At 39.2% G+C, this 27,670-nt stretch overlaps 1 protein-coding gene across 1 annotated transcript in view; it reads left to right on the top strand.

Moving 5' to 3' along the window:
* Positions 1-27,670, top strand: part of LOC140735187 (docking protein 5-like) — a 515,728-nt gene that overhangs the window by 316,588 nt on the left and 171,470 nt on the right. The window contains exon 6 of the mRNA XM_073059974.1: positions 5,332-5,521. Coding sequence (XP_072916075.1) covers positions 5,332-5,521 — 190 coding nt within the window. The remainder of the gene's footprint in view (positions 1-5,331; positions 5,522-27,670) is intronic.

Genomic DNA, 27,670 nt, shown 5'->3' with positions numbered 1-27,670 from the left:
TTAGAGATAGTATTTATAATTATCTGGATAGACAGGATCTGATTAGGAGTAGCCAGCATGGATTTGTGCGTGGAAGGTCATGTTTGACAAACCTTATTGAATTTTTTGAAGTAGTTACGAGGAATGTTGACGAGGGTAAGGCAGTGGATGTAGTCTATATGGACTTCAGCAAGGCCTTTGACAAAGTTCCACATGGAAGGTTAGTTAAGAAGGTTCAGTCGTTAGGTATTAATGCTGGAGTAATAAAATGGATTCAACAGTGGCTAGATGGGAGATGCCAGAGAGTAGTGGTGGATAATTGTTTATCGGGATGGAGGCCGGTGACTAGCGGGGTGCCTCAGGGATCTGTTTTGGGCCCAATGTTGTTTGTAATATACATAAATGATCTGGATGATGGGGTGGTAAATTGGATTAGTAAGTATGCTGATGATACTAAGGTAGGAGGTGTTGTGGATAATGAGGTGGGTTTTCAAAGCTTGCAGGGAGATTTATGCCGGTTAGAAGAATGGGCTGAACGTTGGCAGATGGAGTTTAATGCTGAGAAGTGTGAGGTTCTACATTTTGGCAGGAATAATCCAAATAGAACATACAGGGTAAATGGTAGGGCATTGAGGAATGCAGTGGAACAGAGAGATCTAGGAATAACAGTGCATAGTTCCCTGAAGGTGGAGTCTCATGTAGATAGGGTGGTGAAGAAGGCTTTTGGAACGCTGGCCTTTATAAATCAGAGCATTGAGTACAGAAGTTGGGATGTAATGTTAAAATTGTACAAGACATTGGTAAGGCCAAATTTGGAATATTGTGTACAGTTCTGGTCACCGAATTATAGGAAAGATATCAATAAATTAGAGAGAGTGCAGAGACGATTTACTAGGATGTTACCTGGGTTTCAGCACTTAAGTTACAGAGAAAGGTTGAACAAGTTAGGTCTCTATTCATTGGAGCGTAGAAGGTTGAGGGGGGATTTGATCGAGGTATTTAAAATGTTGAGAGGGATAGATAGAGTTGACGTGAATAGGCTGTTTCCATTGAGAGTAGGGGAGATTCAAACGAGAGGACATGATTTGAGAGTTAGGGGGCAAAAGTTTAAGGGAAACACGAGGGGGTATTTCTTTACTCAGAGAGTGATAGCTGTGTGGAATGAGCTTCCTGTAGAAGTAGTAGAGGCCAGTTCAGTTGTGTCATTTAAGGTAAAATTGGATAGGTATATGGATAGGAAAGGAGTGGAGGGTTGTGGGCTGAGTGCGGGTAGGTGGGACTAGGTGAGATTAAGAGTTCGGCACGGACTAGGAGGGCCGGAATGGCCTGTTTCCGTGCTGTGATTGTTATATGGTTATATGGTTATAAAATGCTAGGTCATACAGGCAGTTCAAAAGCACAATTCCGAAAGGGAAGTTAGAGGCTACTGAGTGCAGTGATCTTTGTCCGCAAAAGATGTGATTAATAGAGTCGTTAGTAGATTTGTTTGCTACCATTATGGCATTGCCGTTTCTCACCAGCACCGTCTTAGGCTACGTTCACACTAGATCAGATAATTTTGAATACTGTTTCGCGTAAAAATGATAGGCGTCCACACTATGTTTTTAAAAAAATATCTCTATCCACATTGAAATGGAGATTTTGGCGAATCCCCTCCTCCTGCACATGCGCAGGACACACCTACCAAAAACAAGCGACATGTTTGGTGTTGAATCTCACTATAAAAGTGTGCGTTTGTGTAATTATAGACTAGAAAAACTTAAAATGACGGACAGCTGTTGGCTTTTGCACAGGAGATCTTAAAAGTAAAAGAAAACAAATACTGGAGCATACGGAGGCAACCAACAGGGAGTTCACGGACAGATTGACCTGGCTGACGACAAACATTGAAAAACTGACTAACTCTGTTGCATTAATAAAGTACCTTGTTAATTGTATAAAACATGTCTGCATCAGTGTTATCTTGTATTTCCATACAATGTTACATTAGGCTGTTACACATCTATTGTCAGAGAAGTACTTGCATAAATAGGTAAACCACCTTCATACGAGCAAGGACCGGGAAAACCGGGCAAAGTGAGTATACTTATTTATTCAGTAAGTTACGGGTCAAAGTATCTGGTGAGTACATTTCTAACTCTGCTGGCGTCAGTTCCATTGCCATCTGTTCTGAAATTGTTAGGTTGCGTTCAAGAAAACAATGAAATAGTGCGCTGCCGTCTGACAGTGTTTTCAGATTTCTCCGGTTACCCTGTCCACACTGATCCAGCCAATCTGGCATTTCCAAAAATACACACTTTGGAGAGCGTTTCTGAAAAACTCCGGTTTTTGGGGATGAAAGCACCATTTTAGTGTGGACGAAGGGTAAAAACAAAGAGAAAAAGCTTTGGTTATGGATTTATCTGGTGTAGTGTGAACGTAGCCTAAGGAAAAAAACTGGAAGAAACTGCTGATCTCCTGCGATTTTCATGCACAACATTCTCTAGAGTTTACAGAAGATGGTGTCCTGATACAGTTGGGATTTTATCCCTGTTTTGGGGAATATGATAGCACTCAATGAGGTTTGAGAAGGGTAGGCAGACCTGCCCCCCCCCCCCAATGACTCCACAACAAATCCATTAGCTCTTCTACCGGCAACTTCTGATGAACCAGAACATGTCTTTAAAGTCTCTGGGGAAACAGAACTTTGAATACTGAGTATATCAAAGAATGATTATTTTGCCAATGACACATTGCTTTGATTGTCTAAAATCATATATGCTTTTAGTTTTTGATCAGGAAGTCCTTCTAGAAAGCAAGAAGACACTGGTTGGACATATTTTAGAGAAGGATTTGACTTGGGAGCATTCCCTGCATAAGGAGGTCCCATCCAAGGTCCATACTACGCTGCATAGGAGGGAGGTCTTGTCAAAACTCAAGATTCTGTAGACTTTTAGCCAGATAGTCAGATGGGAAACATTGTATAAACTCGGCACTATTGAGTGCGACCTTATGCAGTTTGAGATTAGATTTCACTAACATGTCTAGTGGTGCTTTCAGCATGTTGACTGCTGATCTCCATGAGGAACATCATCAAGGATGGCAGTTTTAAAGTGAAAACAATTAAAGACCTTGCAGTAGGACTATTTCAAGACCAGTCTCTGAAACTATCATTCTTTTGCCAAAGACTTAATGAAATGATCATTTCACTTTTAGTCAGAGTGGTTAAGTTTGACATTCAGGCAGGGAGTGTCCGGGCCTTTAGAGGTGCATTTCATTTTGTATGAAGATCACTCCCTGTACGTAAACTGTTTTTTATATCACTTCCTGTGCAGGTTAATTTGGATTTCAACCTTAAATACCCAGTGCAAAGACATCCATCTCCACTCACTCTTTATTTGCTCTTGAAACAGCAATATCTTTTCACAAGAAAGATCTCATTTAATACCCTAAAGAAAGCTTCCATCTTGGGTGATTTTAGAGAAGGTGCTTAACTTTGCATAACTTTGATATACACACTGCAAAGACAGTAGAGTGAAAAGGTATTGCTGTTTCAAGAGCACAGAGATAGATCTTTCCACTGTGTGCTTTAGAACAAAATCCAAATTAACCTGCACAGGAAGTGATATAAAAAACAGCCTATGTACAGGAAATTATTTTCTTACAAACCCAACTATGCTCTAGAGGCAAGAACGTTCCCTACGTGGCATCCATAGGATGTCAAACTTAACTACTGAAACTAAATGTCAAATGACTGTCTCAATAAATCTTTGGTAAAGAAGGATATTCACAGAGACTACTCTTGAAAGTGGGTTTGCAACACAGTCCTTAACTGTTTTCACTTTGAAAATGTCCTTGATGACATACTTGCTCGTGATAATGTCTAAGGAGAAGTGAGGTGTTGTCTGGTTTGGGAGTCAGCTTTGCCTTGCAAAGGATGAATCCAACTTCACTATGTCCAGCAGTGTCTGTTACCTTCAATTACCCATGCTTCAAGTTGAAATTCAAATTAACTCGCACAGGAAATGATATAAATGCAGCTTACATACAGGAAGTGTTGATAATACAAAACAAACGGCAGCTCTACAGGTCAGAACATATATGTTGAACCTTGTAGTGGATTGGCTACTGCAACAGAAGGCTATGAGCATACACTTAGTGGCCACTTTATTAGGTACAGGAGGTAACTACTGAAGTGACCACTGTGTGTAAGACTATAAAGGATTGACAAAAGGGAAGACTGATAGGTTATATTCAGTACAGAAATATTCCTGAGGTGCTGGAGAGGGGCCACGATGTAAATCATGAACAGTTTCCAGTTGCTGAAATACTGAAATGATTGCTGAGATGCAAAATCTAGGATGCAGCTTGTAAATCATTTTTTTAAAATATGAATGATCTTGAGATCATATCTAGAATATTGAATGCATCTTTGACCTTTCCACACAAAAAGAATATTTAATTATTAGGGTGTACGAAGATGCAATTGTACCCCAGATATAAGAGAAGGTTGCTTACCATGGGCTCTTCCTTCCTTTAAAGTTAATAAGAGAAAATTTTATACAGGTACTTAAAGTAAGATGAAGTGGAAGAGTTTTTTTTGCCTGGAACAGAAATAAAGAGCAGGAATCATATTTGAAAATTGACTGAAGAAATAAAAATCTAGTGTGAAAAATATTAAGTGTGTAGTTAATTAAGTCACTGAAATGTGTGTTGTGTCAGCCAATGTTAGATTCCAAGGACATGTATGAAATTTCCTAGTCAACAAGTGTTGTTAGAATAGAAGGCAATGTTACAGATGGTTGTACTGCCATCCAATATTCTTCTCTCTGAAACTTTAATTGATCTTTATTAGATATGGAGAAAGAAAGAGACAGCATTATCAGGCTAATTGAATTTTAGAAGTTGTGTTTGGAATACTAATGATGGATCTAGCCCACTCAATCACAAAATAAACTAATAAATATACAAATAAAATTATGTATTTTTGAATAACATTGTTGCTTTCCATTTTAAATAGCCATGTAAGAAGTGCGACTATAATGTTTCACAAAAGATAGAATTCATTGTAAATAATCTCAAAGTCGGAACTCATAAATTGCCTTGAATGCATTAATTAATATTCCTGTCTCAAAAAATTATATTTTGTGTGCAATGTCCTTTAAGAATATAAAACACGTTGGGTTTAATAGCATTTTACAACTGATTCAATTTCATAGCTTCTGATAAAATATGAGCTTTTAGCTTCTGTGGACCAGTCTATCAGTTCTGCATTTTCCAACTTTCAGAGAAATCAACAAAAATGGTATAGAATGCATTCATATGCATCAGAGAAAAGAAAGTGACGCTAAATTATCTGGTTTATTTTTTCAGAAAGGTTCAATGTATATTTGATGCCCTCTCCTAATCTGGACGTGCACGGAGAATGCACATTACAAATAACATACGAGAACATCTGTCTTTGGGACATCCATAACCCGAGACTAAAGCTGGTCTCTTGGCCTCTTAGTGCCCTTAGGCGATATGGACGGGACCCCACATGGTTTACGTTTGAAGCAGGCAGGTAAGTAGAAAATGCTTTATCTTGAAATTCCTTTAGTAGTTATTTTATATAGAAACATAGAAAACCTACAGCACAATACAGGCCCTTCGGCTCACAAAACTGTGCTGAACATGTCCCTACCTTAGAACTACCTAGGCTTTACCCATAGCCCCCTATTTTTCTAAGCTCCATGTAGCCATCCAGGAATCTCTTAAAAGACCCTATCGTTTCTGCCTCCACCACCACTGCTGGCAGCCCATTCCACACACTCACCACTCTCTGCATAAAAAACTTGCCCCTGACATCTCATGTAGTGGTTATCATAATAGGTATTAAACTTATTGAAAAATTGTGTAAATATTGTACATAAGCATTTTATTTTAGTTTATAATAAAGTAATATCAATGTTGTGATTGGCTAATATAACTGATAATCTTTTCTTGTTAATGTTTTTTTGTTAACAACAGTATTAAATATTTAAATTCACCCGAGGTGCTGTTATATTAATGAGATATTTCCTCAGAATGTATTCATTTAATGTAATCAGTATCCTTTTGATTATTGATGTCAGATTTGAGCTTGCACTTAATCCTTGTTATTAATAGCATTGGAAAGTTTATTATTTGAATTGGTGGTATTACATAGCAAAAGCCCAACTTTAGCAGTACATCTTCCTTCCTCATACTTTACAGTGAATTTGGAATATTTAAACCAAATTCATTAAAAATATATGTTCATTAAAGTCTTAAGTTTTCAAAAGTTTCTTTCCCATCTTGCTCCTGGAATGGTCTCCTCGGCTAAACTTTTTGAAGCAAATATCAGCTGATAGAGCTGATGATGTCAGCTCTACATGAGCTGTCAGAGTAGACTGGAACTGATTTTCAAGTGGGCATCCACAGTTTTCTGTAGTTAATCCGATCAATAACAATTTAAATTATGCAGCTCAGGTTAAGGCTGCTCAAATTTTGTTACATCTATAATATAATATGCATTGTCAGGGAGTGTATATGACAGTGCATGTAAAAGAAAAGAAACAACATTATTTATTGATGATCTGTGATGGCTTGTTTCCCAGAGACCATTTTAGGAGTCAGCTACTTGTACATGACAGGACTTGACATTTGTACAAGGCTTAAAATTTTCAGTGTGGAGGAGCAAAATTCCGTTTTCTTGGTAGAAGTTCCAGAAGGTAAATAAAGTTTCCAGAAAAGAAGGTTAGATAGTGAATGATCTGGAATGTGCTTTTTGAAAGGATGATCATGGAGGGTTTCAGAATGGAAAGGATACAAGCATAAAGAGGAAAATAAAGAGTGACCCACACAAAATGATGGAGGAACTCGGCAAATTGGGTGCATCTGTGGAGGAAATAAGTAATCGATATTTCCGGTTGAGACCCTTCATCAGGACTAGAAAGGAAAGAGACAGAAACCAGAATAGGAAGCTGAGGGTAGGAAAAGAAGTACAACTGGCAGCTAATAGGTGAAGCCACATAAGAAGGAGGAGGGTGGATGAAGTAAGAAGCTGGAGGGTGATAGGTGAAAGAGGTAAGGGGCTGAAGAAGAAGCAATATAATAGGAGGGGACAGTGGACTGTGGAAGAAAGATCAAGAAAGAGATGATTGTAAGGAGAAAAGATGTGGTGACAGGGAGAGCCAGAATGGGGAAAGGAAAAAAAAAAACAGTGGGGGGGGGGAATAACTGGAAATTAGAGAAATTGATGCTCATATCACCAAGCTGGAGTCTACACAGATGCTCTTCCAACCTGAGTGTGGCCTCAACATGACAATAGAGGATGCCATTGACAGATATATCTGAATGGGAATGGGAAGTCAAAATAAAATGAGTAGCTGTTGGGTAGCTTTGCAATGGACAGAGTAATGGTACTTGACAAAATGCTCACCAAATTACATTGGGTTTCACCAATGTAGAAGCGACCACACCAGGAGCACTGGATACAATAGATGACACCGGCACACTCACAGGTGAAGTATCACCTGAATGGTGGAGAGGAATATAAACAAATGTTGCACACACATGATAAAAGAGCAAGAAAGTGCACATAACTGAATAGCTCTTTCAAACCCCCAGCACCGACACCATGGACTAAGTGATATCCTTCTCTGCTCTGAAGTTAGCTGTCTTGCCTCTGATTTCAGACGTTGTTAATTCAATTCCTACTCCAGTGGTTTATGCTCAGAATCCTAGGTTGGTGGTCCAGTACAGAAGTGCCGAAAAGATATCTTTTTGAAGCTTACATTTTTTGGATAAGACATCAAATTGTAGAAGATCCCATAGTACTCTGTCAATAAACAGATGGGGAGCTCCATGTTGTGCCATAGCCAATATATCTCTCTCAACTAATACTAAATAAAATTATCTGGTTATTCTATTAGTTGCTTGAGGAAGTTTGCTGCTCTATTTTTTTTACATAGATTTGTTACGTTTTTGACTTGGATTATGTTTCTCTTCAAATTGTAATATTCTACAGTTGTATGTAGTTTAATGTTCAGTAAGAATCTTGGTGCTTACTTTTTTGTTATTTCAAATCTAGATCCTGCTGCCACTAGTTTTATTCCTTTCTATCTCTATATTCTTCACCAGTCCTATCATCTTCATCTTTTCAGTATCTCTGAATTTAATCCACCATTAGTTGCTGTGTCTTTAACTGCTAAGGCATTAAATTCTGAAACTGCCTGTCCTGGTTCTCTACTATAAGCCCAAGAGATTCTGCACATACTGGAAATCCAAAGCAACACACACAAAATACTGGAGGGACTCAGAAGGTCAGGCAGCATCTATGGAAAAGAATAAACAGTTGATGTTTCAGGCCCAAAGTCCTGAGGAAGGGTCTCACCCAAAATGTTAACTTTTTATTCATTTCCATTGATGCTGCCTGAGTTGTGAGATTCTGCACCATTCTATTCTCCTTATGGTCAAACCACTTAAGCAGGCTTTTTTCCCCACCTGACCTAATATTGCCTCATTTACTTATCATCCTGATGAAGGGTTTTGATACAAAACTTTGACTGTCCATTTCCCTCCATAGATGCTGCCTGACCTGTTGAGTACCTCCACCATTTTGCGTGTTGCTTTAGCAGTTATTTTTTTTTGATAATACTCCTGTGCTGTGTCTTGGGCATTTTGATGTTTGATGGTTCTGATAAAAATGGAAGCTGCTGATGTTCCCCAAGTGCCAACTGACTGCAGTAATAAATGCCAGGGAGGCATGAGAGTCTTTACAGAAAATAGAACACTATAGGCCATTCAGCACACAATGTTGTGCCAATCTTGATGTCAATTAATAGTAAATGTTTTTCATCTATATCTCTCCATTCCCTTTTTAATCATGAATCTATCTAAAAAGCTTTTAAACTCCACCAAACTGCCTGATACCATGATTAATCCTGGCAACCCATTCAAGGCACCTACCTCTGTATGTGTTAAAATAAAACTTACCTCCCACATCACCTTTAACTTTCCACAACAACCCCCCCCCCCCCCCACCACCATCTAATGATGTTCTTTACTGTTTGATATTTTAACTTGGGGAGAAGATTCTATCTTCCTACCCTACTTGTGCTCTGATAATTTTAAAAACCTATATTGTATCTCCCTATGCCTATGACATTTTAAAGAGAACAACCCAAGAGAAGGTTATACCCTTTAGTCCTGGCAAACCACTTAAGCATTTTTTTCCACATTCTCCACATACTTCCTATAATGGGGTGACCAGATGTCTACACAATCTTCCAAGTATTGTTGAACTGTGGTTTCATCTAGCCTCAGCATTATTTCCTTACTCTTATACTCAACACCCCTACCAATAAAAGCAATCATTCTTTACTTCTTCTTTCCCATTTTATCCACTTGCATGACCTGGACCCCAAAGTACCATTACCTGCATACTTCCATTTAACTTTCCAAAATGCAAAACATCACACTTGACTGGATTAAATTCCATCTGCCACTTCTCTGCCCATATCTATAACTGATCCACATCCCATTGTGTTATTTGATAGAATTGTGCACTGTCTCCAGTAACATCAGTTTTTGGTGTCATCCATAAAGTTGACTATAGTCCATAAGACATAGGAGCACAATTAGGCCATTTGGCCCATCAAGTTTGCTCCACCGTTCAATCATGGCTAATCATTTTTTTCCCCTCCTCAGCCCCACTCCCCGGCCTTCTCCCATAACCTTTGATGCCATGGCCAATCATGAACCTTTCAATGTCCACCTTAAGTACATCCAATGACCTGGCCTCCACAATTGCCTGTGGTAACAAATTTCAGAAATTCATCACACTCTCCACATTACTGTTTTAAATGGATCCCCTTCTATCCTAAAGCTATGCCCTCTTCTCATAGACTCCTCCACCATGGGAAACATCCTTTCCACATCTACTCTCTTGAGGCCTTTCAACATTTGAAAGGCATCAATGAGATAGCCTCTCAACCTTCTAAATTCCAGTGAGTACAGGCTCAGATCCATCAAACATTCCTCATATGATGAACCTTTCATTTCCAAAATCATCCCTGTGAACTTCCTCAGAACCCTATTAAGTGCCAGCACATATTTTCTTAGATAAGCAGCCCAAATCTGTTCACAATACTCAAGATGATGCCTCACCAGTGCCTTGTAAAGCCTCAGCTTTACATCCCTGCTCTTGTATTGTAGACCTCTTGAAATGAATACTAACATTGCATTTGCCTTCCTCATCACGGACTCAGCCTGGAAGTTAACCTTTCAGGTGTTCTGCACATGGACTCCCAAGTCCCCTTGCATCTCAGATTTTTGGATTTTCTCCCCATTTGGAAAATAGTCTGCACACTTATTTCTACTATTAAAGTGCATGACCATGCATTTTCCAACATTATATTTCATTTGCCACTTTTTTGCCCATTCTCCTAATCTGTCCAATTCCTTCTGCAACCTGCTTGTTTCCTCAACACTACTTGCCCTTCCACCAGTGTTCATATCATCTGCAAACTTGGTAACAAAGCCATCCATTCCATCATCTAAATTACTGGATTCCAGTATAAAAGGAATCAGTCTCAATACCAACCCCTGCAGAACACCACTAGTCACTGGCAGCCAACCAGAAAATGATTCTTTGTTTCCTACCCACAGCCTCCTAACAGTCGGCCAATGCTTTCGCTATGCTAGTAACTTTCCTGTAATACCATGGGCTCTTATCTTGGTAAGAAGCCTCATGTGTGGCACCTTGTCAAATGCCTTCTGAAAATCGTAATATACAACATACACTTCATCCCTTTTATCTGTCCTACTTGTAATCTCCTCAACGAATACCAAAAGGTTTGTCAGGCTAGATTTTTCCTTAAGAAAACCATGATGACTTTGCCCTATCTTGTCCTGTGTCACCAACTACTCCATAGCCTCATCCTTAGCAATTGACTGCAACATTTTCTCAACACCTGAGGTCAGGCTAACTGGTCTATTATTTCTTTTCTGCTGCCTCCCTCTTTCCTTGAAGAGTGGTGTGACGTTTGCAATTTTCCAGTCCACCAGAACAATGATTTTTGAAAGATTGTTACTAATGCTTCCACAATCTCAACTACTACCTCTTTCAAAACCCAAAGGTGCAGTTTATCTGGTCCAGCAGATTTATGTAACTCCAGGTCTTTCAGCTCTTTGAGCACTCTCTCCCTTGTAACAGTAATTGCACTCACATCTCTTCACTCACACCCTTCAACACCTGACACACTGTTAGTGTCTTCTACAGTGAAGACTGATGCAAAATACTCATTTAGTTCTTCTGCCATCTCCTTGTCCCTGTTATTATTTCTCCTGCCTCATTTTCTAGCGGTGCTATATATACCCTTTCATCTCTGTTTTATTTTCTATGTACTTGAAAAAGCTTTTTCTAACCAACTTGACATTGTTTGCTAGCTTGCTTTCATATTTCATCTTTTCTCTCCTGATGATTCTTTTAGTTGTTTTCTGTAGATTTTTAAAAGCTTTACAATCCTCCATCTTCCCACTAATTTTTGCTTTGTTGCATTCCCTCTCTTGTGCTTCTGTATTAGCTTTGCCTTCCGTTGTCTGCCATGGTTGTACTATTTTGCCATTTGAGTATTTCTTAATTTTTGGAATACATCTATCTAGCATCTTCCTCATTTTTCCCATAAACTTAAGCCATTACTGCTCTGCTGTCATCCCTGTCAGCATTACCTTTAAATTTACCTTGGCCAGCTCCTCTTCTCATACCGTTGTAATTTCCTTTAGTCCACTGAAATACTACTATATCAGACTTTACTTTCTCCCTATCAGATTTCAAGCTGAACTCAATCATATTGTGATCACTGCTTCCTAAGGGTTCCTTTACCTGAAGCTCTCTAATCACCCCTGGTCCAGTTAAATAACACACAATCCAGGTAGGCTCAACAACAAACTGCTCTTAAAAGCCATCACAAAGGCATTCAACAAATTCACTCTCTCGAGATCCATTACCAACCTGATTTTCCCAATCTACCTCCATGTTAAAATCTACCATGACTATCATAGCACTACCCTTTTGACACGCCTTTTCAATTTCCCATTGTAGTCTGTAGTCCATATCCCAGCTACTGTTTGGAGGCCTGAATATAAATGCCATCAGGGTCCTTTTAACTTTGCAGTTTCTTAACTCAACCCACAAGGATTCAACATCTTCTAATCCTATGTCACATCTTTCTAATGATTTGATGTCATTCTTTACCAGCAGAGCCACACCAACCCCTCTACCTACCTCCTTTCACTCCAGAACAATGTGTAACCTTGGACATTCAGCTCCCAACTACAACCATCTTTCAGCCACAATGCAGTGATGGCCACAACATCATTCCTGACATCAGTAAAAGTGCAACAAGATCATCCATCTTATTTCTTACACTCTGTACATAGAGATACTACACTTTGAGTATGTACTTGCTACCCATTCCTAATGCACTGATACTCACGCTGCTGGCTGCAATTTTGTCCTATCATCTGCCTGCCCTACCTGACAGTCTGACTGCATACTATCTTTGCTTTTATTAACCATCAGTCCTATCCTGGATCCCTTTTTTCTGGTTCTCATCCCCCTGCCAAATTAATTTAAGCCCTGCCCAACATCTTTAGCAAGACTGCCCATGAGAATATTGGCCCCCCTCTGGTTCAGGTGCAACACAGTCCCTTTTGTACAGATTATACCTCCCCAGAAGAAATCCCAATGATCCAAGAACCTGAAGCCCTGCCCTCTGCACCAGCTTCTCAGCCATGCATTTATCAGCCAAATCAACCTGTTTCTGTCTTCACTGCCACATAGCACAGGTATCAATCTAAAAATTACTACCCTGGAGGTCCGGCATCTCAGCTTTCTGCCTAGCTCTCAAAATTCTCTCTTCAGTACCTCTTTGCTTCTCCTTCCGATGTCATTGGTACCAATATATTTCAAGACATCTTGCTGCTCTCCATCCCTCTCCAAAGTGCTGTGAACACGATCCAAGACATCCTTGACCCTGATACCTGGGAGGCAACACACCATCCAGGTGTCCCATTCACATTCCACATTCTGTTTCCCTGATTATTACGTCCCCTATCACTACCGTTCCCCTCTTCTCCCTTTTTCCTTTCTGAATCACAGACTCATGCTCTGTGCCAGTTACCTGGTCTCCCTGGCATTCCCATTTGAGGTCATCCTCCAGAATGGTAAACTTATCATTGAGGGATATGGCCACAGGATGCTCTGTTGTAACTGCCTATTCACCTTCCCATTCCTTGTTCTGACCGTCACACAACTACCTGTCTCCTGCACTTAGGGGTGACTACTTCCTTGTAACTCCAATCGATGATTTCCTCAGTATCCACTACAAGCTGAAGGTCAGAACTGTTGCCAACTGTTGTCAAGCTGTTGCTCTAGATCCCTAACATGGTCTTCAAGGAGCTGCACATCTGGATGCACTCCATGTAGATGTAGTTGCCTGGGAGACTCCAACATCTGGCATGAGGAACACACAACGGCCATTTAAACTACACTAAGTACCACTGACACAGTAAAGAAAAAAGGAAAACTTAACAGAAACTTACCCAGACAACTTACTTGGAGCCAACGCCTCTTCCGAGTTGAAGCCTTCTTTCAGCCAAAGCCTGACACTCCCACTCTAACCATTGGCCTACTCCCAACAATGCTAATGAATCTGCCAATATTTTCATTGAAATCATTGATATATATCGCAAAAACTGTTGTTTGTGATTATATCAATGATTTGGATACAAATACAGATTGTTGATCCCAGCAGACCATTACCAGTTTCAGAACACCTATTTGATTAGCAGCTGTCTATCCCTAATCTTTATCTTCTATGGGCAAGCCAGTTTCAATTCCAAATTTATAATTTATCCTGGATCACATACACCTTTATTTTCTGAATCAACCTACCACGAGGGATCTTATCAAATATCTTACAAAAGTCTATGTTGATAATAACCACTGCTTTACCTCCTCAAAAAACCAATCATGTCCTGGGACATGTATTTCTCTGCAAAAAGCTAAGCAGGTCCGTCCTTTCCAAATGTGCATGGAGCCTACCCCTCAGTATCTTTTTCAATACCTTTGTGACCATTACTTGGAGCTCACCAGCCTAGAATTAACTGCCTTAATTTCTGCAGTAAAGGTTTACTCAATCTAGGAATTTTATTATTCCAAATGTAAGACAGAATTTTAGATTCTATTCTATCAAAAAATGGTTTAGGAACAAAAGAAGGGATTGCTTGGAATACATATAGAAACTTCGGTAACACTATCATTTTAATAACATTAATTCAACCAATTCAAAGTCTTGAATTTGGATCTACAACTGAATTTACTTACAGCAATTTTTGGGATCATTCCATCGGAAGCAGGATATATTCCTGTTTCCGCTTAACATCTTTTCTGGCTAGGAGAGCCATTTTGCTTAAATGGAAGGATTTTAATCCACTTACTGCTCTTTATTGGCTTACTTCCATTATGTCCTGTTTGCTTAGAGAAAATAAGAAGCCGGGCATTTGATACATCCTTTAAATTTGAGGAAACTTGGTGACCTTTTATTCAATATTTTCATATGCTTTGATTTATGGCTCTTCCAGTTACCTTCTCGAAATATTGGATTTGATCAGAAAGTTTTTCGTTTTTCTTGCTTTCACTCTCAGTTTGATCTGCCCAGTTCCCTTTTTTCTCTCTCTTTTTGTTGTTTTTTTTGTTTAGTGGGTTTTTTTATGTATATTAAAATCATAAAAGTTTCTTTATCTTTTTTCTTCTTTTCATGGATAAGAGGAGAATCGATTATCTTATTCTTTATTACATGCTATTAGATTAGTACTATATATGATGTTGATAATGTTTATTTTACCTTTTATATGAACTATTTTTGATATTAATGTTTGAGATAATTATCCTCTTGTTTATATATATATACACACACACACTCATTTATTTAATTAATAAAAAGATTGATAAAGAAGGAAAGAATTATCTGCCTTATCACTGAGTCCTTCCTTGAACAAAGGCACAGCATTTGCTGCACTCCAGTCCTCTGGGGCCAAGCCAGTTGGTAGTAAGGACGTAACAGATCCTTGTCAATGCCCCAGCCGTCTCCTCACTTGCATCTTTCAATATTCTGGGCTATATGCCAGGAGGCCCCGGAAACCTATCTACCTTAATACCTTTTTGAGGACCCAGCAATGCTTCCATCTTAATCTGAAAATGCCTGAGCACATTAGTATGCCTCACTAAGCCTTCAGTATCCTTCAATTCCTTCACCTTGGTAAGTAAAAATTCAAAGTATTCATTTAGTATTTCAACCACTTGCTCTGACTCAAAGCACAAATTCCCTTGTTTATAACCGAATGGATCTACCCACTCCTTAGTTATCCTCTTTATCTTAATAGAAATACAAAATGTCTCAGGTTTCTGCTTGACCCTGCTCACTAAGAATATTTTATGGTCTCTTTAGGCCTTCGTAATCACCTGTTTTGACACTTGCTTGCTATCTATATATGTTCCACAAGTACCTGGACTGATTTCACTAGACAAAAGTTTTGCTTCCTGATTGCTTTTGGGTGTACCTTATGGATTTTGGGATGCTGATCATGAAAATCAACATGGAATTACCCCATCATGCATCAATTTTTTGAAATTGCCTACAGTGTAAGCTGAAAAAATTTCTATCTTGTCCAGACATGCCTCAGCATGTTCAGGCAGGGCAGATGTTACATGGCAGGACAGGTTTTAGAAAGGCTCTAAAAGCGTCATGTATCCATCGTTCTATGCACTGTGGTAACATGTATATTGGTTTGCAATCATGTTGATGTACATGCTCTACAATCATGTTGTGTGGCACGTGTCCAAGTGGTTAAGGCGTCGGTCTAGTGATCTGAAGGTCACTAGTTCGAGCCTCAGCTGAGGCAGCGTGTTTGTGTCCTTGAGCAAGGCACTTTTTGCTAATTAAATTTGCTGACCACACTAAATTGATTGGCCTTATCTGAAATAATAACGAGGCAGCCTACTGAGAAGTCATCACCCTGACACAGAGGTGGCAAGAAAACAGCCTTTTTCTCAATGTCACAAAAACGAAGGAATGGAGACAGGCTAACCCCTGTTAACATCAATGGGTCTGGGGTTGAGAGGGTGAACAGCTTTATGTTCCTTGACATACACATTACCAAGGATCTCACGTGGTCTGTACATGCCGACTGTGTGGTGATAAAAGCATAACAGCGCCTCTTTCACCTCAGACGGTTGAAGAAGTTTGGCATGAATCATGACCGGCTGCATCACTGCCTGTATGGGAACAGTTTTTCCTTCAATTGCAGGATGCTGCAGAGAGTGGTGTGGACAGCCGAGCGCATCTGTAGATGTGAACTTCCCACTATTCAGGACAGTTACAGAGACTGGTGTCTAAAAAGGGCCCTAAGGATCCTTGGGGATCTGAGTCACCTCAAACACAATCTATTCCAGTTGCTACCATCCGAGAAACAGTACCTCAGCATAAAAGCCAGGACCAACAGGCTCTGAGACAGCTTCTTCCACCAGGCCATCAGACTGATTAATTCACACTGATACAATTGTATTTCTTTGTTATATTGACTGTCCTGTTGTACATACTATTTATTACAGATTACTATAAATTGCACATTTAGACGGAGATGTAACGTAATGATTTTTATTCCAAATGTATGTGAAAGATGTAAGAAATAGAGTCAATTCAATTTGCTTCAATTCATAGCATATTGTGGGTATTCATTATAATAAAGTAATAATATTTTCAGGAGTATTTGTGATTGCAAATTGTCTTGCCAATGTAGCAACAGCTATGGTACTTTTTGTTATATTTGTGGCAAGTTAAATTTCAAAGATGGAGCATGCTTCCTGTTAAGAAAGCCTATGAGCTCTACTTAGGGTGTAAATTTGGTGACCAAGACAAAGTCTGGGCTTCTCACATTTGTTGCACAACATGTGCTGTCAATCTTAGAGCTTGGCTCAGAGGTACTCAGAAGTCAATGTCATTCATGGTCACAATGATATGGCGGGAGCAGAAAGATCATGTGATAAATGGCTTCTTTTGTCTGAACAGTGCGTCTGGTTTCTCTGCTTAAAACAAGAAATCTATTGAATACACTAGTCTCCTTTCAGTCGTGAGATCTCTGCCGCATGACAATATTCTTCCAGTATCAAAGCCACCAGGGACAGGGTCTAGAGAAATCAGATGACGATGCCAAGATGCACAAGCCAGGAATGGAAAACAGCACTGATACTGATACAGCTTTTGAACCCTCTATGTCAAGTGGAATGATTGTTGGTGCCAGATAGGGTGGTTTGAGTATATCAGAAATTGCTGACCCCTGGGATTTGCACACACAAGTCTCTAGAGCAGATGTTCACATCTTGAGCTCCACAGACCCCTTGCTTAATGGTATTAGTCCACCATGGCATGAAAAATGTTAGGAACCCCAACTCTGGAGTCAAAAACTGGTGTGGAAAGAAACATGTGCTGAGTGGTAGTTCTGAGGGTGAAAATCTCGTGTGAATGAGGGAAGTCAAAGGAGAATAGCCAGGCTGGTTAAAGCTGACAGGAAGGTGACAATTACTCAGATAACCTCACACTAGAACAGTTGTGTGTGGAAGAGAATCTCTGAATGCAAAACATGTAGAACTTTGAAGTCGATGGGCTCTAGCAGCAAAAGATCATGAATATACTCTCACTGACCACTTTATTATGTATAAGAGTTACCTAATAAAGTAGCCACTTACTGTAGATTTCAATCATTAAGTAAAGAAATCACTATATTATTTAGATCACATTAGCTCAGCATTGTGTTCCATATTAATTGGCAAACATCATCCAAGTATTGGCATAGTCAAATCTCTACCCTAACTTGATGTACCTGCAAAGGTATCATATCAAAGGAAATTGAAAATTAACATCTGTTGCTCTGTGGTTATTTTAAATTAGTACTTGACTGACAGAAATATAACATGATATTTCAGATTTTGATCATTTTTTGTTTGAAATCTACCTTGGCTCTGGAGAACTTAAATAACACGTTCTTATCTTCTTTTCCATGCCTGTTCTGTGCTTGGAGACTGAAATAATTGAGACTGCTGTTTCAATATAAATAGAGTAATTTGCCAAACATGTAAATGTGTTAGTTCCATCTTTGCCAGTCGAATGATCAAAAATACTGTTTTAGACAGTAGTCTTCAGTACCCCAAAAACTAGGAATATTTGAGCAGAATTTAAATGTTATCACAAAAGTGAGGGAGATTCTTGCTTCGATCAACAGATAGTGTGCAGTTTTATTTCAATAATATCCCAATTTACTTGCATGTCATTTGTAATTTCTATTTTCTGAATCTCATCTTTCAATGTCCTAGAAGGGGATTCTGCTATTAATTCTGAGGTGCACAGTACGCATGAATATATGGCTGTGTGGATGGGTTGTATTTTCAGAGGCTGCGTTTTATTAGGACTCGGCACAGTGCAATACCACATTTAAAAGTTACAATGCAGAATGTCATCATTCCCATCCTAATCTGCTGCCAGTCTAGGTGACGAATTGCTCATTGCTTTGCAACTTAGTGATAAAATATCAGTCTGTCATATTGAAACAAATCTCAGCATTTTTACATCTCTGTGAATGATGCATCCAAAATGAGTCAAGGTAAAGTGAGTTACTCCAATATTACACTGGCTCCAATATAAAAGCACATCATTATGTACTGGCCTGAGTACTGCAACTTCTGCCAACTTAAATTTATTATAATTATGATTTATTATTGTTCACCATGGGTGTGTAAACTCTGGATCAAATTAAACTGTATCAGTTCAAGAAAGCGAATCAAGACTTTATTAGTAGATTCAAAAGATCAAATTCTGACACTTAAGTGGAAAATGCTGAATAAGATTGTGGCCAATTTATCCCATAGAATGGAAAACTAGAAAATGGTAAATGACATCAGTGTTGTATTTGTATATTGGAGGTGTTTTTTTTTCCACAAGAGACATGGTTTTAAGTATAAAATATAAACTGAAAATATAAAATAAAAACACAAAAAGTCTTCAGGTGCTGGAGGAACTCAGGAGCTCGAGCAGCATGTATGAAATTGAATATACAGTTGAAGATTCGGGTTGAGACCGTTCTTAAGGACTGAAAAGGAAGGGGGAAGATTCCCCAGCATAAAAAGGTAGCTGGGGGTGGGATGGAAAAATATTCTGTATTATTGGCAAGAAAGCAAAAGCCTTGCATTCTAAAATCAATGTACATGTGTTAGTTGCCTCAAGAAGTCTAGTTTTATTGGTAAAGAGCCTGAGGGAATGTTAAAATGTCACTTTCCTAGGGAAATTATTGCATATTCATTTGTTGGAGAAATAAAATGATTTAAAATGTAATTTTTTATTATGAGCATATTTTTAATGTTTAATGTTAGTGTGTCATAATAGTCCAGGAACAGTAGTAGACCATCTGGTTCTTTGAGCCTATTTTAACATTCTTTGCAGTAATGACAGAACTTCAAGTTCATAATTATTCTCCCCTATGCCCATAGTCCTGTGATCCTATTAATGTACGTACATAAGTGTGAGGCCCTCCATTTGTCAGGGTCGACTATGGATATTTTTCAGCTGTATACGTGATAGGTATGCCAATACGCAAACCATGGCATTACGAAATGGGGAGCAAGCTTTTCCATGGAGCAGACTGCCCCTCTCCTGCAGCTGATGAATCCAAAGGAATGACAGAGTCTGAAACAGTTTGGCACCAGCTATGTCACAGAAGTTGCCAGTTAGCATTGAACTCAACCTAGAACTGCCTTATGGACTCAAGCTCTGAATTTTTTCTTGGGGTTTATTCCCAAAGCTTTCCCTGTTATGTTCCCCATAAATGTGGAGTGGAGAATTCTAAAGTTTCACCAGATAATTTATGTCATTTCTGAAACTGTGAACTTTGGTGCTGCATTCCTCAGTCAGCATCCTCCCTGCAACCAGCCTGTAAAACTGTAGGAAATCCATGTGCTTCAGTGCAGTCTTCTTCCATTCTTCTAAGCTCCAGAACACAGACCGACTGTAGTTTACTCAGTCTCTCCTCATTGAGTAAAACCAACATTCCTGGATTGTTCCAGTGACTCTTTGCTACACTGCTCCATGGCAAGTAGATCCTTTCTTGGGTGAGAAGACTAAACTATATGCAATGTTCCAGATATATTCTCATGAAGATCAAGCACTATTGCAGTAGGACCTTTTTAGTCTTGTATGCAAATCATTTCATTACAGGTGACAAATGGAAACATACACTTTTCTGGGTAAAGCTTGGATATTAGTAGTTCTGACATGTCTGCAATCTGTTGGAACAACCTCTTGTAACAAATAATCTGTTTTTTTTTCTCTGTGCTGTGTAAAAACTGCAACAATTATTCTTATCTCAAAGATCAGAGCAAATCATGCCCAAAATCTTTAAAATTTGAAAAGTGCATCACTGCAGCAGCCAACTTGTCAGCAAGTGAGTGGGAGTTGGGGGTGGAACAGCAAACAGTATATTCTAAATATCTTTCCTGTTACATTCTACAGAGTTAATAGTTAAATGAAGCATTGGCTATATATTTACCAGAAACCTGCAGCAAAAGTAATCGCTTGTTGAAGATTCAGCAATTTCTGGTAAAATCAAGTGATACTGCAAGAATATGCAGTGAATGGGGAAAAATGAAATATGCATTATATACCTTGTCCTTGCCATTTGCAATTGTGCAGAGTCTCCAACTGTGTGAGCTAATCATTGCCATTTTGATAGATACAGCTGGAAGTTGCCATCCTGTTATGTGTCCATTCAGTTGTACTTAGAGCACTGAATAAGGAAATACTTTCTAGTAATCCATTTTCAACTTATTTTTTCTTTATTCCTGAAGACAACTTGAATTTCCTTATAAAGGTAAAGCTCTTCAGATGCCTAAAAATGAAATAAAAGCAAAACATAGTACTCAATACTCAAAGTCTGACAGCATCTGTGATAAGAGAAGTTGAAATCAATATTTTATGTCAATAGTCTTTCATGAGTATCTAAATGATCTTACAGCATGAGCATCAATGACAGAAATGAAAGTGAAGACAGTATGGTTTGTGTAACAAGTGGGTGATCTACGAAACTTCTATCATGTCCTTGTGAGAAGATGAAAAAGTGTCCTAGTATTTCCTGTTATATTATGTCAGCAAGTAACTTGAATGAATACATAACTTTAAACTCTTTATGTTGGAGCTGTTTTGCTTAATCCGATGCCATGTGCAATTCTTTTATGCAATGGCTTTCAATCAATCAGGTTGCTTCAGTAAATCACTTTCAGTCTGGGGTAGGCCCATCAGTGGTGATAAAGGAGGAGGTCAATAACATTGGAAGGAGACTCTTGGGTGAAGCTAATAATTAATTATAGATTACCGTACTTACAGAAAATGGGGCAAGAGAAGTGTAGCCAGAACATTTATTTCAAGAGAAGATTTCAGTGGAAGGATCTTGAGAACCATGGATCTAGTGTACAAAGTGAATTTTTAATGTTTATTTGTTTTATGGGATTTGGGTATCATTAGCAAGGCCAAGGCTTATTTACGATCTGTAGTTCCATAGCTATTGCAATTCTTTAACAATACCAACAACATTAACAGAGGACACTAACAACATTTAAAAGTTACTTGGCTGTGTACATAGAAATAAATAGAGAGATGTGGGCAAATGGGACTGGTGTAGATGCACTAACTGGTTGGCATAGACTGTTTGGGCTGAGGAGTTACTTTCTATTCTGTATGATTCTATAACCAGGAGTTTATGACTCCTTCTGATGGAAGAATTCCACCGTGCAGCTGAAGATGGTGTTCCAGGATTTAGACTTAGCAACACACACAAAATACTGGAAGAACTCGGCAGACCAGGCAGCATCTATGGATCCTGTCAACGTTTTGGTGTTCATGCCATAGGTTGGAGACTACCCAAACAGAATATAAGATGTTGTTCCTCCAACCACTTAGGCCACACATAGTCTGAGTTACTCCAGCATTTTGTGTGTGTTGCTTGGATTTCCAGCATCTGCAGATTTTTTCTTAGTTTAGACCTAGTAATGTGCATGTGAAATACAATACTGTGCAAAAGTTTTAGTCACTTATGTGAAGCGAGGGTGCTGAAGACTTTTGCACAGTACTGTATTTATCAACGTGGAGCAGACAGTAAGTTTGTAAATCTGGCTGGGGCAAAGGATGGAGCACCTCAAGTGGGGTGTGGGACAGGTGTGAGAGGGAGTGACAGACGTAGTGGGATGGTCTGGGTGCAGACACAGCCAGCCCTGAGACCTCAGGCGAGGTCATTTGATTCCAAACAATTGGTTTATTGATCACTGCATTCCTACTTCCTCCTTTCTCCCTACCCTTTTTTCACAACTGTGATTCCCCTTTTCCTGCCTCTTCCCTCTCTCAGTCCTCAATAGAGACGAGTATCAGAGTCTGGTTAATTATCACTCACAAGCGTCATGATGGTTTTTTTGCAGCTGTACAGTGCAACACATAAAATTACTACAGTACAGAGCAAGTTAAGATGGTGCTTGACTTGAAGGGAAGGCCTATGGTTGTGATATTTATATGCACTTACTGTCCTTTTGACCATAGTGATAGAGATCACAGGTGTGGGTAGGTAATTGCAGTGGAATTTATATTTGGTAGATACTGCAAATGCTTACCCACACCTGTGGCTTTGACTTTCTTGCGCTCCTCCAGGTGAGTGGAGAATATTCAATCACATTCCTGATTTGGGTCTTACAGGCTGTGGAAATGTTTTGGGATGCCAGGAGAGGGATTTCCCATCAAAGGATACATAGCACCTGATCTGCCCTTGTATCAATAATGTGACTGGTTCAGTTGAATTTCTGGGCATTGTTAAACACCTTGATGTTGATGCTGACAGATGCTGAGATGTTGGTTAGATACACTATTGTTCAAGGTGGTCACTGCCTGAACACTTTGTAATGTGAACTTTATTTCCCATTTTTCTGTCCATGCTTGAATGGTGTCTAGATCTTGGACCACTTCCGTCGTTGAGGAGCTGGGAATAGAATTAAACATTACTCCATTAATTTTCAAATTTACAATTGATTACCAGCAAGATACTGACCAGCAAATCATAAGCACACAATGCTTGCATCTGATGAACTTTTCTGGTGTGAGTTAACCAATGCTTTCTTCCTGATGAATAACAGTACTGGTATTGCCAAACTCCCAACATCCATTTTGTATGGCTTTCCCTGGTGGTGCAAATAAAATATTTGTCCTCTATCGTTTTGAAAGGAGATGGAGTCAACAATTGGACACTGTGCATTTGCAAGGAGGCTTTTAAGTGATAAACCATCTTGGAATACATGTCTGTGATTCGATGTGATTTCTGCCATGTCACTCACTTTCTACACTTTTTCAGACAGGACACTGAATACGGAGTATGTGGTTCAGAATGTCTGCTCTCATCCTTAGCTTGCTGCTGTTTCATTAAATTCTCCCAAACCATTGGAAGAATTGTAGCAGTGATAGCAAGCAGTGGGCACACCCTTTTTACAGGAAGAACAGTGCGACTTTAATCAGTGTGACTAAACGCAGTGAGTCCTGAAAGTGTGCAGGATAAGCCCTTCCAAACTGCAGATGACCTTGTGTTAAAATAATGTGGGCCCCGACATAAAATCACTTTGATTCATCTTTTCCCTGTTCTGTCCAAGTTGTAAACCACTATTAGATGTTATTTCTCAAAGGACAGGGAAAATACAGTCATGTTGTTGGTTCCACTGCCAGCACTACAATATGCTACTTTTGGGAGTGGCTTTGTTTTAAGGCACCCGGCCCTCCACAGGTTATGGGACCAAAAGCACAGTTGCTATACCTGGTCAAGGATAGGTCACCTTTCTCTTGCTTAATCCATTTGCAGTCAACATAACTGATGTTTTTGATAGCTCAGTCTTTCACTTGATTCTTCATCATTTTTGTTTGAACAGTTGGCTAGCAGACCTGAGGTTTAAAATAGCCCAGGATTCAATTCAAAATTATAAGAGAATTTGATATTCACTATCTTTTCCTTTGAATCTGTGCATGATGTGGTGTTTCTATAGTAACCTATTCACTTAACAGGAATAGGGTAACTAATGTGATAAGGATATTTGAATGAACAAAAATGTTATTTTTTTTAAGTATCTGACATGAGCCAGTGGCAATAAACTCTTGACTTTTACACACAGGCAGAAAATGAGCTTTGATGGTATAAGTTTTAAGGTTCCTTTAGGCTCAGGCAGGGCAGCCATTCCATTCTGTCTCTTCATTTCTTTTGTATCTTTTGATTATTCAGTTTTGTTCAATCAAAGGGAAGATTATTGTAATTTATTTATTGATCAATTGATTGAGATACAACACAGAATATGCCCTTTCGCCCCTTCAAGTTGCACTGCCCAACAACCCCAGACCAATCACGAGACAACTTACAATGTCCAATAAACCTACTAACTGATACGTCTTTGGAACATGGAAGGAAATGGGAACACCCAGAGATAACCCACTCATTCCACAGGGAGGATGTTCAGACTCCTTTCAAATGACATCAGAATTGAACTCTGACTTCTGACCTTAGTTGTAAGAGCATCACACTAAACAATGTTCTTGGGAAAGGAAATACTGTATCACAGCCTTGTGTCATTTGTATCTTCTTTCAATCATTACTGTATAATATTCTTCTAAGCTTGTCCTTGGGATTAGGACACCTTGCTTCTGCCCCTTTCCTGGGAGTAGAAGATTCCCATGTGTAAATTCCTTAAGTGTGGGGTGGTATGGAAGTCATGGAAAAACATATTATATAAACATGCCTTTTGACTCAATGAATCTGTGCTGACCATCAAGTACCCATTCTTACACTAATTACTCCCTAACTCATTTTGTTCTTCTCCTCTTCCTATTCCCTGACGTCCTCAAATTCTACCAACTCACCTTTACAATAGGAGTAAAGGTGGCCAATTACAGGGGCCAATTAACCTACCAATCAACATATATTTGGGGTCCAGAGGGAAAGCAGAGTACCTAGAGGCAACTCATGTGGTCACAGAACACACAAACTTTACACAGATTCCACCTAAATTCAGGATTGATCCTGGATTTCTGGAGCTCTATCAGATGCACCACTGCACTATCAAAGCTAAGTATGGTTTTGGTCCAATGACAAGGAAATCTGAGATTATTGGAGACTAAGCTTTATTGCACAGATAGAGCGTGCATGCATGATGAGCAGAGACAGATACATGTACGTACACACACACACACACACACACACACACACACACACACACACACACACACACACACACACACACACACACACACACACACACACACACACACACACACACACTGCTTTGGTAGACATATATACAGACATACACACACGGGAACTTAACACACCCTCATCCTCAGCAACCCGTCCCCCCCCCCCCCCAGTGCTGATTTCATACCTGCTTTAGTCACCTCTCCATCTATCTTCCTGCCTTTGTTACTACTCCACTAACTGATGCCATCATACTTCATCCACCACAGATCCCCCTTCCCATCACTCATCCCATTCCTATTTTGCCCCTTCCCACTTCCTTTCCCCCTCGATCTCCTGGATTATCTCCATCCATTCCCAAATTGTTCTCACCACTTTTATTCTACCCAGAATGAGGCTGATACTGATTGCTCCCTTCCGGCTCAGAAATTTATAGTACCTTTACATACTGTAAACTACGACATTAAGCATTACTTTCCTGATGAGATTTTAGGCATTGTTTGGCATGTATGCTAAGTGCCTACTTAGCAAGTTCACATGTAGGGTAGTAAACTAGTGATGTAAAACAATGCTGTTATCAGAAATTTAAATGCAGTATAATAAAACCAAGCTTATGTGGACATTACCAGATTAATTAGTATTCAATTGTGAGATTTATTTTTGTAATTAAATGTTGACTCTGTTTCCTGAAATATCATAAAAGAACAGAACTAATGTTAAACCATTAAGTGTTTCTTTGCCTTGGATCAAATATTCCATGGCATCACAGTTACTGTCCAAAAGAGGAGGAGATTGCCAATTGCCCTGTTTTCTCTATGACTTAGGAAGTCTGTGTACAACTGGAGTGTGAACCCAAGCCCTGGACTTGCATCAACATAACATGAGATGGCATCACAAGAAATAGTTCTGCTCTGCCCCTTCCTCACTACAATTAGATAAAAAATGTCATCCTAGGATCCCTGAAGGAAACAGAAATAGACTCATTTTGTTAAGTATCCTAGGCTTCTCATGTTTTAAATGCTGAGGCCTACAGGTTTTGACATACATCTAAAAACTCATTTTAAGTTGTGAGACATAAGATTTATTCTATTCTGCTTGGAAAGTGATTTTAATGTGCACTTGTCATACAGTACAACGGATAGATAAGCACCACAATCCTCAGTCGTTCCTGCAGTTACACACATTAACTGGATGTAGTTCTTAGACTCTTGCATGAACAGTGTATAAATATATTTTACTTGAATTTAAATCAATTCAGATCTGTTAAACTATTCAGACCATCAAAGCCACTCAGGAGTAGTCACTTGCGTCCACTAAATTTACTGCATTGACAGAAACATTCAAAAGAACCTGCATTCATACACATAGTTGTGTTTTTGGAATAATTCATAGAATCATCTCCCACACCTGGGATAGCGGATCACAGACTTAGTGATTTCAGATAAACAATGATTGTGATGATTTTCAAGGAAGTGCCACGAATTCACTCTCTGCAAAGAACTCTCCACTGTCAGAGTGGGCAAACAATTGCCATCTGACTCTCCCAGGCCAAATTCTCAGCGTTAACCTCCATCGGACATTTCCCCTAAATGCTCCTTAAATCACTACAATTATGTCCCTTCACATTTACCATTACTGTCCCGGGAATTAATCTCCAGCTTTCCACTCTATCTATGCCTCTAATCATTTTATACACCTCTATCAAGTCACCTGCCACCCTCTTTCATTCCAAGATTAAAGCCCAAACTTGTTCAACCTTTCCACATAAAACATACTGTGTCTAATCCCCAGACAGCATCCTGGTAAATATCCTTTGCATCCTCTCTAAAGGTTCCATAACTTTCCTAGAATCAGGCAACCAGAAAATCCTAAAAAAAAAGTCTGATCTGTAAATTGCATTCAGTGCAACTTGAATTATTGCATATTTTCCCACATCCATGCCACATTCTCTTCTTGCTACTTTCTTCAGGAGGGAGGTACAGGAGCCTCAGGACCCAGGTTCAGGGACAGATATTACCCCTCAACCATCAGGCTCTTGAAATGGAGGGAATAATTTCACTGAACTTCACTCACTCCCAACACTGAACTGTTCTCACAACCTTTGGATTCACTTTCAAAGGCTCTTTATCTCATTTCTCAATATTTATTGCTTATTAATTAATTTATTATTATTTTGTTTGTATGCTTTCATTTTGTATTTTCACATTTTGGTGTCTTTTGCACACTGGTTGTTTGACTGTCTTGTAGTGAGTAGTTTTTCATTGATTCTATTGTGTTTCCTTGTATTTACTGTGAATTCAACAAGAAAATTCATCTCAGGGTAGTATATGGTGACATA

The sequence above is a fragment of the Hemitrygon akajei genome, chromosome 11 (genome assembly GCF_048418815.1).
Source record: "Hemitrygon akajei chromosome 11, sHemAka1.3, whole genome shotgun sequence".
NCBI lineage: Eukaryota > Metazoa > Chordata > Chondrichthyes > Myliobatiformes > Dasyatidae > Hemitrygon > Hemitrygon akajei.
This window is presented reverse-complemented; position numbering and strand designations above follow the sequence as displayed.